The sequence below is a fragment of the Pongo abelii genome, chromosome Y (assembly GCF_028885655.2).
Source record: "Pongo abelii isolate AG06213 chromosome Y, NHGRI_mPonAbe1-v2.0_pri, whole genome shotgun sequence".
Classification (NCBI taxonomy): domain Eukaryota; kingdom Metazoa; phylum Chordata; class Mammalia; order Primates; family Hominidae; genus Pongo; species Pongo abelii.
In genome coordinates, this window is record NC_072009.2 from 47,252,929 (window position 1) to 47,265,943 (window position 13,015).

Here is a 13,015-nt window from a genome sequence, read left to right on the forward strand (position 1 = left end):
CACTTAGACAGATTGCAATGTAAGTTAAATTAACACATTTGCTATCTCCCTGTAAAAATATTGCTAGACTGTTTTGTATTAGACAATATTATAGGGTAACATGTAGTTCTATAGATGTTATGGCTTTTATTGTACTTCATTCCGAAAAACTAAGTGCAGTCTATAATCCAATAGTGCAGAAGAGAAAGGATGTCTTGTATGTTTCAATAAATTCTTATTGTTTGAAAACATACAGGCAGCAGCATACATGAATACACCCAGATTCAGTAATGGCTCACAGTCAATGACACAAACAAGTAGGGCTTTTTTTCTAGCCACTGTTCAGAGAAGGAAAAAGAAGAGGTATACCATACATGTTTCAAGCACGTGGAAAATGTCAACAAATTAGAGACACTGCACAACTGGTTCACTATTATTTTGTTACTTTATTTTCCATCAAAGAATATGTCTTTTAAACTAACACATAAATAAAATAGACTAAGAAGAATACAAACGCTATTTATCAACAGTAAGTGATAGAGTATGTCAAATCCTACTTTAAATATCAATGTAAGCAGGATCAGAGAAATCAGATGCCAGAAGCTCACGCGATTTATATACATATATCAAACCACATCGGAAATCTACCCATTCCAGAACCAGAATATATCCAGAAGTCAGCAATTTACATGAGGAGGCATCTGGAAATCATTTCAAATAAAGAGTAGCTAGATGAACTGCTAAACTTACGGAAGAATAAAGTGGGCAGACACGTAAGGAGAGCTGCTTTCATGCACTTTAGGAACTGGTTATAAGGGGGGAAAGCAGCTCAGGTGGTTTAGAGGTAATACTCTTGTTTATTCCTATTCTTATTTAAGAGTAATTAACAGCAAAGCATTTCTGTTTCTCTTCTACAAATGTTCTATTGCTGGTAAAGCCAGAGGCAGATTCTACGCAGATACATACTAATTCTAAAGCCACGTGAATACTACCTTTCTTTGATTATATAGTCTATCACTATGTGGACCTGCCATTGCTTAAGCACATAAAAACCTGAGAGCAAAAAAGGCACTGTTGCTCCCATTGGAGTTTATAATCGGGTTAACAAGAAAGTAAAAAAACAAATAAATAAAACATTAATATAAAGAATCATTTAAACATATTTATAGGCACACATGACATGGAAAAAAATCAAGAATGAACAGGAAGTGTACGTTTGGCTAATTCACTTAATGTCAAGTACAACACAATCCCTTTGCTCTCCAACAGGCCACTATGGTGGCATCTTTAAAAAAAAACAAACAAACAAACAAAAAAAACGGACACCAAAACTATTAAAATATTCCTACACATTTTCAAAAACACATGAGAAACACAATATTGAAGTACTTATCCTGCTGTCTCCTTTTTCATTATAATAAAAGTAACACAATGGAAAACTTAAGTACTTTATGTTTTTAGTCCATGATGTTCTTGTTACTTTTATATATGAAACTTCACCTTTCTCCAAATTTTCTGGAGTTGGCAATGTGGAAACTTCAAAGATAGTAGCTCTTTCAGTTTATCACCATAGATATAATTATGGGTCATAGACATAGTCCTATCTATGAAAAGAGATCCAGAGAATTACCACCGTGAAACAGCCAGCTAAAATGAAAATATAATTGGAATTCTGTGCTCTAAAAAGTGGATCATAATTTTACTTCACTCTATCTCCCTAACAAAATTCAGCAAAGTCAACTTTGGATGTTTCATTCAGTTATTTGACAGCAAAGATGAAAACTACAATCCAGAAATGAAGAAGGGGACACCAAATCTCAGAAATCTGTTCTACAGAAAAGTTACTGCCAAGTAAAATATTACTTCATTACTTCTAAATAAGACAGAGGTCTTCATTCTACTCTAATTCTAAGTGTCGCCTTAAATTTTAGGTACACTTCACTAGTTTAAAATGACAAATTATTCAGGAAATTTGTATAAACAAGTTAAAGGCCTCTATAATATCGGAAAGCAAATCATTTTACTTCCTCTTACATTACCTGATAATTATATACAGGCGACTGATATCTAGTGATGACCTGAACTGGTGCATTTGGATAAGTACGATATGCCTGAAAATAAATTATACAGAAAGAATGAATTAATAAGGTAAAACTTTTTTTTAATTAGAAAGAAATATTCCCAGTAGAACAAAAATATGAAAAACATTGAAATACTAATTATTTTTCTATATACAACAATGCAGAATTGCATATGACTGACTGAGTTATGAAGAATGTATTATTCTCGGTCAAGTCCTACGGTTGGGCGTGGAGGGGGAACAGCAAATGACAAAAGAACTGGCTATTTCACCAGGCAAACTTAACCTTACTTATATTGTGTACTTATGCCCACCCAGAAGTTATTTCTTACACTGGTGATAAGGCTACATTAAGACAGAGTTCAATGTAAGTTAAATTAATACATTTGCTATTTCCCTGTAAAAATGCTTCCGGACTGATTTGTGTTTGACAATATTATAAGGTAATATGTAGTTCTACAGAATTTATGGCGTTTTCTGTACTTTATGTTGAAAAACTAAGTGCAGTATATAATCCAATACTGGAAAAGAGACAGTATAAAGTCTCATATGTTTCAATAAATACTAATTGTTTGAATACATATAGGTACGCAGCAGGCATGAATACACCCAGATTCGGTAATGGCTCACAGTAAATGTTAAAAGTAGGGCCTTTATTCTAGCCATTGTTCAGAGAAGGAAAAACAAGATGAGGTATACCGTATGTGTTTCAAGCACAGGGAAAACGTCAACAAATGAGAAACACTGAATAACTATTTCACTACTATTCTGTTACTTTATTTTCCATCAAAGAAAATGTCTTTTCAACTAAGATATAAATAAAATGAACTAAGAAGGAAATAAGCGTTATTTATCACCAATAAGTGACAGAATATGTCAAATCTACTTTAAATAGCAAAGTAACAAGGATCAGAGACACTACCCGCTAGAAACTGATGGGATTTACAGATATCTAAAACTATCAGAAATCTACCCATTCCAGAATCAGAATATATCCAGAAGTCAGCAATTTATATGCAGAGGCATCTGGAAATCATTTCAAATAAAGAATAGCTGGATTAATTGCTAAACTTAGAGAAGAATAAAGTAGGCAGACACATGAGAAGAACTGCTTTCAAATATTTTAGTTACATGGGGGAAAGCAGCTCAGGTGTTATAGAGGTAATGCTCTTTTTAATCCTACTCTTCTTTAAGAGTAATTAACAGAAAAACATTTCTGTTTCTCTTTATCAAATTTTTTATGCTTGGTAAATCCAGACGCAGATTCTAATCAGATACATGCTCTTCTAAAGCCAAATTAATACTACCGTTCTTAGGTAAAGCCACATTAGGACTACCTTTCTTACATTAAATAATCTACCAACAAGTAACTGAACACTTGTCATTACGTGGATAAGCCATTGCTTAAGCATACAAAACCTGAGAGAGAAAAAGGCACTGTTGCTGCCATGGCAGGTTAAAAAGAAAGTAACAAAACGTAACACATTAATATAAAGGATGATTTAAAATATTTATAGGCACATATGACACACAAAAAATCAAGAAAGAAGAGGAAGTATATGTTTCACTAATTCGCTTTACCAGAGGAACAACATAACTCCTTTGCGCCCCAACAGGCCAGTGCAGTGGAATCTTTTTTTTTTAAAAAGAAAAAGTAACCAAAATTATGTAAATACTCCTACACATTTTCAAAAACCCGTGAGTTACATAATATTGAAGTATTTATCATGATGGCTCCTTTGTTATAATGAAAGAAACAGAATAGAAAAAAAGAAGTACTTTAGGTTTCTAATCCCTGAAAGTTCTTGTTGTTACTTCTACATGGAAAACCTCAATCTTCCCAATTTTCTGGAAATAGAATTGTAGCATCCTCAAAGATATTAATTCTTTGTATTTGTTACCACACATATGATTACGGGTCATAGATAAGAGTTGTATCGTTGAAAACAGACCCAGAGAACTACTACCATGAAGCAGCAAGCTAAAATAAAAATACAATTGGAATTCTGTGCTCTAAGAATTGGGTAAAGCTTTTATTTCACTTTATATCTCTGCAAGATTCATGAAAGTCAGCCTGGATGTTTCAGCTCTTTGACAGCAAAGATAACAAAATACATGCTGAAACAAAGACGGAAACACAAATCTCAGAAATTGTTCTACACAAAAGTTATTGCTGAGTACACTCCTGTCAAAATCTTATTTCATCACTTCTAAGTAACACAGAGGTCCTCATTACACGAATTCTAAGTGATTTCTTAAATTTTAGGTACATTTCACTACTTTAAAATGACAAACTATTCAAGCAATTTGTATAAACAAGTTGAAGGCCTCAATAGTAGCTGAAGGTAAAACATTTTACTCCCTCTTCAATTACCTGATAATTATATACAGGCAACTGATATCCAGGGATGACGGAATTTATAGATATAAATTGATCTGGTGAATCTGGATAAGTAGAATAAGCCTGAAAATAAAGTTGACAGAAAGAATGGATTAATACGGTAAAACATTTTTTTTAATAGAAAGAAATATCATACCCAATATAACAAAAATATGAAAAACTTTGAAACAGTAATTGTTTTTCTACGTACAGCAATGCAGATTTCTAAATGACTGACTTTATGAAGAAATAAAAATTCTCTGTCAAGTGCTACCCTTTGGGTGCGGAGGGAGAAGAGACAAATGACAAAAGAAGTGACTATTTCACCAGCCAAAGTTTACCTTATATATACCGGGTACTTATGCCCACCCAGAAGTTATTTCTTACACTGGTGATAAGGCTCCACTTAGACAGATTGCAATGTAAGTTAAATTAACACATTTGCTATTTCTTTGGCAAAATACTTCTAGATTGTTTGGTATTTGACAACATTATAGGGTAATACTGTAGTTCTTCGACAGATGTTACGGCTTTCTCTATACTTCATTTCCACAAATTAAGGGCAGTATATAGCCGTAACTGGAAAAGAGACAGTATAACGTCTTCTACGTTTCAATAAATTCTTACTGATTAAAAACATACAGGTAGCAGCATTCATGAATATACCCAGATTCAGTAATGGCTCACCGTAAATGCTAGAAACACGTAGGGCTTTTCTTCTAGTCATTGCTCAGAGAAGGAAAAAAGAAGAAGAGGTGTACCCTACACGTTTCAACTACATGGAAAATGTCAACATATGAGAGACACTGAAGAACTATTTCACTACTATTTTGTTACTTTATTTTCCATCAAAGAAAAGGTGTTTTAAACACACACTGAAATAAGAGGAACGAAGAACAAAATAAATGTTATTTATCACCAGTAAGTGACAAACGATGTCAAATCTCACTTTAAACATCAAAGCAACCAGCATCAGAGAAATGACATGCCAGAAACTCACGGGATTTACAGATAGAGTAAAAGAGATCAGAAATCTACCCATCCCAGAACCAGAATATATCCAGCAGTCAGCAATTTATATGACGAGGCATCTGGAAAGCACTGCAAGTAAAGAATAGCTAGGTTAACCGCTAACCTTAGAGAACAATAAACTAGGCAGACACATAAGGAGAGCTGCTTCCAAATACTTTAGCAACTAGTTACATAGGGTGAAAAAGGAAGAGACAGGAAGAGATTTGTTCATGTGTCTAAAGAGGTCATTTCTGAGAGAAAGCCTTGCAAAGTATATAGAAGATTTTTAGCTCAAATAACCAACACTAAGAGTAAGAAATTTCTAACAAAAGTAACAAATTTCCCATTACTCACACTGTTTAAACAGGGATTCCATTGCCACTTACTATGGAAAGTGTAGATACAATTCCACAGACGCAAGGATGACTACAATAAACAAGAGAACAGGACCATAAGCACTTCTTACCTGAACATACTGAGTTATAGGATTCAGCGTGATTAGGGGCTGCAGGCAAGTTTCAGTGTTTGCATTCCTCCAGGTGTTCTGAAACTGTGGTGGAGGAGGAGGATTTAATACCAAAGGACGTGGCTGCACAAGACGAGCGCCTTTTTGAAAAGCAAGAAGAAAAAAGCCTATTTTTAGTTATTTGAAAAGCTACCCGGGTCAAAAAAGAACAATTTCTTTTCCTACTCACAGAACTTTTGTTTCCTGATTGCAGTGCCCAGCTTCAGCTTTTTACCCTGGAGATGTATCTGTGACTGAAAAGAGAACAGTAACAAAACTAGAATCCATTTTCAAGTCTTAGCTTCCAAGACTTGGGTAAACACCTAAAGCTTTCTAAGGTTCCTATCATCATAGACGATCAGTGACAACTACGCACCAAATTAAATGTTGTCATCATGAAGCCACCTTATTTACCCTTGCCACTCTAATCAGTGTCAAGAGGCATCAAGTGAAAGTTGATCAAAAACTTTTCATCACCCTGTCTCCAACCTTTCCTGTCTGTAGTTCATGAACCTAGGTGTGCACTCAAAAATAAACATGATCTATCAAGTTATGGGAGGTTACTCTGAGTTTGGATTTTGCACAGGAAGTCTAACTTTCTCAAAATTTTACACAAGTCTGAGTATATCACTAACACTAAACGTCGTATCAGTAAGATAAATAAGAGACTTTTCCATTGAATTACTTACCTCTACTATCTTCTGGACATCCACGTCATCAACAAATGAAACAAATCCATAGCTATAAAGGCAGACAAATGAAGCATAAAATCACCATCATACAGTACATGGTTCAGAACTTCTACTATTCTATATACAGACGTGATCATGACCAAAGATGAATAATATACCATGATAAGTATTTGCTAACATGCACATGACAGATCCTCTACAAATACTACTTTTTCTTAAGTAGAACTATGTCAAAATGTGCTAGGATTAGGGTACTGTGAAAACTTCACTGATTAACAAAGAATTCACATCTGTGAACCTGAATTTAACTTACTATCTAAGACAAGGTGGTTAAAATTAAAGATGCTGTGCAGTGTATGAAGAAAACAACTATTTGAGAAAACTGATTAACTCATCTGTATGAAATAAAAATTGCAGACATTTCAAAACAAACATTAGAAAAATGATTAAATAAAAGAACTGGTAATAACCTTTTATCCCCTACGTGAAAGAAATTAACACCGCAAACAGTTTCATTTATACAAGGGTCAGAATATCAGTTTTGAAGTCTTGTCTCATACCTATAGAACAGGGGACTAGAGTTCAGATATTTTTGATAAAATTACTCACCCTTTGGACACACCACTTCGATTTGTGATTATCTTCACGTCTTTCACTGAACCGTATCTACCAAAGCAGCTTCTGATCTCAGTTTCATCCGTCTATGGAACAGAATGGAACGTCAGAGTAAAAATTCAGCATTCAAAAATTTCAACTTTACTACAATTTTACTACCATGAGAGGGAAATTTCTTCCCCATTTATCCCCAAATGACCAGTAGCTCTTTGTCAAAGATATTTTTAGTACCTATGGTTCAAACCTGAAAGCAATTCTAAACCTCCATGAAGTACAAAAACACATTAAGTTTGTAACAGGGCCCAAATCCCACTGTTCATGATGTACTTTAAGGTAACAATGAGGTATGAATACAATACCCTATCATCAATTCCACCAACAAAAACAGTGTTTGGCATGATTTTGCCTTCTGGTAAAACCCAGCCTTGGCTAGCCGCAGCTGATGAAGACTGGGTGCTGGCCTCTCTGCAGATGGTTGAGTTGGGAGTCTCAGGATTTGCAGCAGACTGTAATTTGGAAAGTAGACATCATAATTACGTATGCAGGCAAAACCCATACACAATGTGAAATATCATTTTTGTATTTTAAGTATAATATATTTTATATAAGTTATTTTCATTGGAAATTAGTCACCAGTGCAGCTCAGTTCAGGCTCAGGATTTAAACTAATCAGAGGACATCAGCATGGAATTTTAACCAAAGGATATACTACTTTCTTAAACCTAGTGTCGCTCATCACCGTGTCTTGTATAATGCTGTGGAAGAATACTCATTCAGTATTTGTGAAAATACTCTGTGAAGTAGTTAAAAAAGACACCCAAAACTAGAAAGTTTAGATTTGTAAAAATTAAAGTTTTAAAATCATCCTGTTCTACATTCATAAGCAACTTTTCACTTTACTGAGTAGACTAAAGATAAACCTTAAAAAAAAAAAAAAGAAGCCGCACCAAAAACAAAATAAACCTCAATGTTTTAAACCAATTTCTTATAATCTTCTTCCCTAACGCTAGGGTGTTCAAAGCATCTTCTGAAATAACATTTTTCTTCCTGAGTAACACGAAATCAGTCCAAGTGATAATTCTAATTTTCACAGTGGCCTGATAGATATAAATGAGTGAATTCATTTTGTACGTATAAAGTGGTAAAAGTGGAAAAGTGGTATGCCAATGTAAGTTAGTGTCCTGTTATTTGAATTTATTTTCAGCAGATTTGTTTTCAAGTTTCTTTTCTGGCTCCACTATTTAGCTGACTTATTTTGAAAAAAAGTTTAATTAAGAACTAATCGAAACACCAGGAAACTATGACACATCATTAATTTAAAAATCACTGGTGAAGTGCTGTTGACTCTGAAAGCACAAAAAGCTGCCTAAGAGAAAGCTATTACACATACAGCTGTCTGAAAGAAAACAAAAGACGAAAGAAACTGTGTATCTTTTTGAACAACACAATAACCTTATAGTAGTAAGAAAGGAGTTCCTACTTTGTTAATTAGATGCTAGAAGTTACTGATTCTACACAGCTTTACTATACATGAAATCTAAATTGTGAAATCAACTGAAGCCGAGGTTACTGCACTTCTCTTTTCTTTCCTGCCTGTACTTGCTATTTTGGGTTTGTAACTAATGCCTAATGCTTTCCTTTAACAGCTTTATTTCATGACAGTGTTGTGGAAGAAAAATTTAAAACACTATTTTTAAGTTTTTCCTTTCTAAAAATGTCTTCCATTATTGTTTTTTCCAAATGACATTAAGCTGCATTATCTTGAACTATTAGGAACCTGATTAGATTTCCCTTCCCTATACACAATTCACCAATTCCTTCTCAGTTCATTCAGAAATCCCAAACAGAATAAAACAAAAGAAATTCTGAAATTCTTGTAGTTCTTCTCTTTTTCAATTCCCCCTTGATTTGTGGATGAACTTTGGCTATGTTTTTCTTTGATAAACAAGCTACATTACAGTATTGTCTCTGCACCATAGTGTTTGGATGTATTTTAATTTAGAAATCTAACATCTGGCAGAAACCTGTATCAGATTATGAGAGGTTATGGAAATGCACTGATTCTCAACTGGGCAAGATTTTTGAGCCCCAGGGGCATTTAGCGACGTTTAGAGATTGGCTGTCACAGCTAAGATGTATTCCTGCAATCTGATGGGCTGAAGCCCAGCCATGCTACTGCACATCCTACAATGCAAAGACAGCCTCCTACAATAAAGAATTATTTGGTGCCAAATTTGCAAAGGGTCTGGTTAAGAAACCTTGTGACAGTGACACAAGAATTGAAGAGGAAAATTCTTGTTTGGGAAGAACCTGATTTCCATTGCTCACGAAAGTGAATCTTTTCATGACCTCAGTTTCAGTTTCCTTGCTTCAAAACAAATGGCTGGAAAAGATCTCTGGCGCCTCTTCTGATTCTCATACTCATTTGGATACCCGAAACAACCGTAGTTTGGTAAAGAAGAAAAAAAAGGCATTTGGTTTTATAAGAAGTTTGACTTTAGCTTGGATCTTATAAACTGGCTGCCTGCTTAACTGGAATCGTACATATAAAATTCACCGAATCTCTTTAATAGAGTCATCATATTTTAAATTAAGGAAGTAATGATCATGTCCTAGTCCTCGGCCAGCGGGTGGCGATCAAAGCAAACAAAGTAAGCAATGTACTTCATTTTTTGCAATGTACTTCATTTTTGCCATGGCTCGATTAGCAGGGATTGTTCAATTCCCACTGTGTGTGTATTTATACATAATTATATAATGTATATGTAAGAATCCACAATCAACAGACAACCTTTGGTTACTTCTAAACTATGGCCAAAAATATAAATCAATGCTTAGGATAAGAAAAGTTTAAGTTTAAAGAAAGTGCCAACGTAACCGTCAATGGCATCCTGAAAACAAACTGCATTAAAGAAGTAATTTTCTTAATCATATCTTCAAGCGAGTTGTTGAATTTTGAAATGAGAAATGTTGGAATAGTAAACAGGAGTGAGCTTCAAGACCATCATATACACAACTCTCATTGCCACATAGAGCAAATACATTCCTTGTTACATGTGGACAACCAAGTGACGACGACAGCTAAAAGCTGCAAAAAAATTATCGTTATTTAAACTCCTGGGAGGTCAGCTCCTTTGCCAGTATTATCTAATTCAATTACTGTGTCAACATGTAAGCAAACTGGTATTTATATAAACTGACCAGGAAAAAGCCTATCATCTGTAGTCAGCAAAGTTACATTGGCAGCAAAAGAGGAGGAGCAAATAAAGAGAGTGATAAAATTTAGAAAATACGACGTGAAAATCAGAATGAAAACTTTAGTAAATCAAAGCGCAGATTCTCGGGGAGTGGTGCGTGGGGAGGATGAAATTCAAGCAATAAACAATCCTGGCAAAACAAAGCAAGAAAACACAAGAAAGCAAAAGTATATATGAGACCTGAAAAATGGGTTGTGGCCACAGATAATAAAAGAATGCTATGCCGAAACTCTGTTTTCAAAGAGGAAGAAAGTATTTCTCAAAGCATTTTACAAAGCTAAAAGCATATAAGCAACAAAGCCTCACCCAGATGATCCATCCCTGCCCTCAACACAAATGGGAAATTCCAGCAGTATATAAAGAGTCTAAGTTTATATTGGGAATGCAAGAATACTCAATTTGCAGGACACATTACTTTAATTCATCACTGAAAATCATTTGACAAAATACAGCACTCATTTTTAAATTTTTTTAAAACCCAAGTAAAATAGAGATAAAGGAATCTTCTTTTCGATCAATCTCATTCTACCCTATCATCAAGCTTACAAGTGAACTAGTTGAGTCAACTGAACTGAAAACAGGAATAAGGTAAGGGCACCAGGGCACCTCCTTATTACTCCTATATATTTTTTCCACTATGTATGACAAAAGTGAATACCAATACAAAGTCTTCTATGAATCAGTAAGAAAAATGAAATTAAAAACCTAATTTAAAAAGCTAAAGATCAATGATCAACTTCAATGATGATTTTAAAAAGTGGGCATCAACACAATGTAATATTTTCCAGCTATTAGGCTGACAATTTAAAAAATACTAGTAACTTTCACTGGAATGGGTGTGGAAAAGAGAGCGCTCTACACACCGTCAATGAGAAAATACCAATACGTGATTTACCAAGAGTACTGTGGAAAAGGTGCATCATGATTTGATAAGCGGGGATACTCACCAGTATACTAAAAAGGAGAAGTAGTTATAAAATCATTATAAAAGGGGCAAAGTGCTTTCACCTAGCTATTTCACTGATAGCAATTCATCTCAAGAAATTAATAGCAGAAGCGTGCCAAGATATTTACACAAAGATATTCATGGCATCGCTTTTTTTAAGACTGAGTCTCTCTTTGCTGCCTAGGCTGGAGTGCAGTGGCACAATCTCAGCTCACAGCAACCTGCGTCCCAGGATCAAGTGATTCTGCTGCCTCAGCCTCCCGAGTAGTTGGGATTACAAGTGTGCGCCACCACGCCTGGCTAATCTTTTTGTGTTTTTAGTAGAGACAGGAAACAAAAATCATTCAAATATTCCTTCACATTTTCAAAAATACATGAGATAACACAATATTGAAGTACATACGCTGGCTCCTTTAATTTGTTATTATAATAAAAGAAACGGAACAGAAAAAAGAATTACTTTAGGTTTCTAATCTCTGACGTTCTTGTTGTTAACTCTATTATGTAAAACCTCAACTTTTTCCCAATTTTCTGGGGTTGGTATTGTGGAAATCTCAAGGATATTAGTTCTTGGAATTTATTACCACAGATATGATTATGGGTCATATACACAGTCATATCTATGAAAAGAGACGCAGAGGACTATTATTGTGAAGCAGCCAGCTAAAATACAAATATAATTCAAATTCTGTGCTCTAAAAGGTGGGTAGTAATTTTATTTCACTCTGTCTTTCTAAAAAATTGATAAAAGTCCGTCTGAATGTTTCAGCTATTTGACGGCAAAGATGAAAAAAAACCATGCTACAATATAGAAGGGGACACCAAGTCTCAAAAAACTGTTCTACAGTGAAGTTTTTGCGAAGTACATTCCTGTCAAAATATTATGCAATTACTTCTAAATAATACGGAGGCCTTCATTCTAGACTAATTCTAAGTGTTGTCTTAAATTTTAGGTACATTTCACTACTTTAAAATGGCAAACTATTCAAGCAATTTGTATAACAAAGGGCTCAATAATATCTGAAAGTAAATGATTTTACTCCCTCTTAAATTACCTGACAATTATATACAAGCAAATGACATCCAGTGATGACGTGAACTGCTGAATTTGGATAAGTAGGATAGGCCTATAAATAAAGTTTACAGCAAGAATGTATGAATACGGTAAAACATTTTGTTAATTAGAAATACTATTCCCAATATAAAAAACTATGAAAAAGTTTTAAAACATTACTTTTCTATATACAGCACCGCAGATTCTAAATGAGTGACTGATTTTATGAAGAAAGAAATATTCTGTCAAGTGAGGCCCTTTGGCTGGGGAGGAGGAACAGACTAATGAAAAAAGAAGTGACTATTTCACCAGACAAGTTGACCTTATTTATACTGTGTACTTATGCCCACCCAGAAGTTATTTCTTATTCTGGTGATAAGGCTCTATTAAGACAGACTTCAATGTAAGTTAAATTAATGCATTTGCTTTCTTTCTTTCTTAAAATACTTCCAAAGGGTTTTGTATTTGACAAGACCACAGGGTAATATGAAGTTCT

The 13,015-nt window shown here is 34.4% G+C and overlaps 1 protein-coding gene across 1 annotated transcript in view; it reads right to left on the reverse strand.

Annotated features, from left to right (window-relative positions):
• Positions 1 to 13,015, reverse strand: part of LOC129053200 (deleted in azoospermia protein 3-like) — a 48,552-nt gene that overhangs the window by 5,966 nt on the left and 29,571 nt on the right. Inside the window, exons 10-11 of the mRNA XM_063721476.1 lie at positions 4,434 to 4,531; positions 2,019 to 2,090 (exon numbers count right to left, since the gene is read on the reverse strand). Of these exons, the coding sequence (XP_063577546.1) occupies positions 2,019 to 2,090; positions 4,434 to 4,531 (170 nt within the window). The remainder of the gene's footprint in view (positions 1 to 2,018; positions 2,091 to 4,433; positions 4,532 to 13,015) is intronic.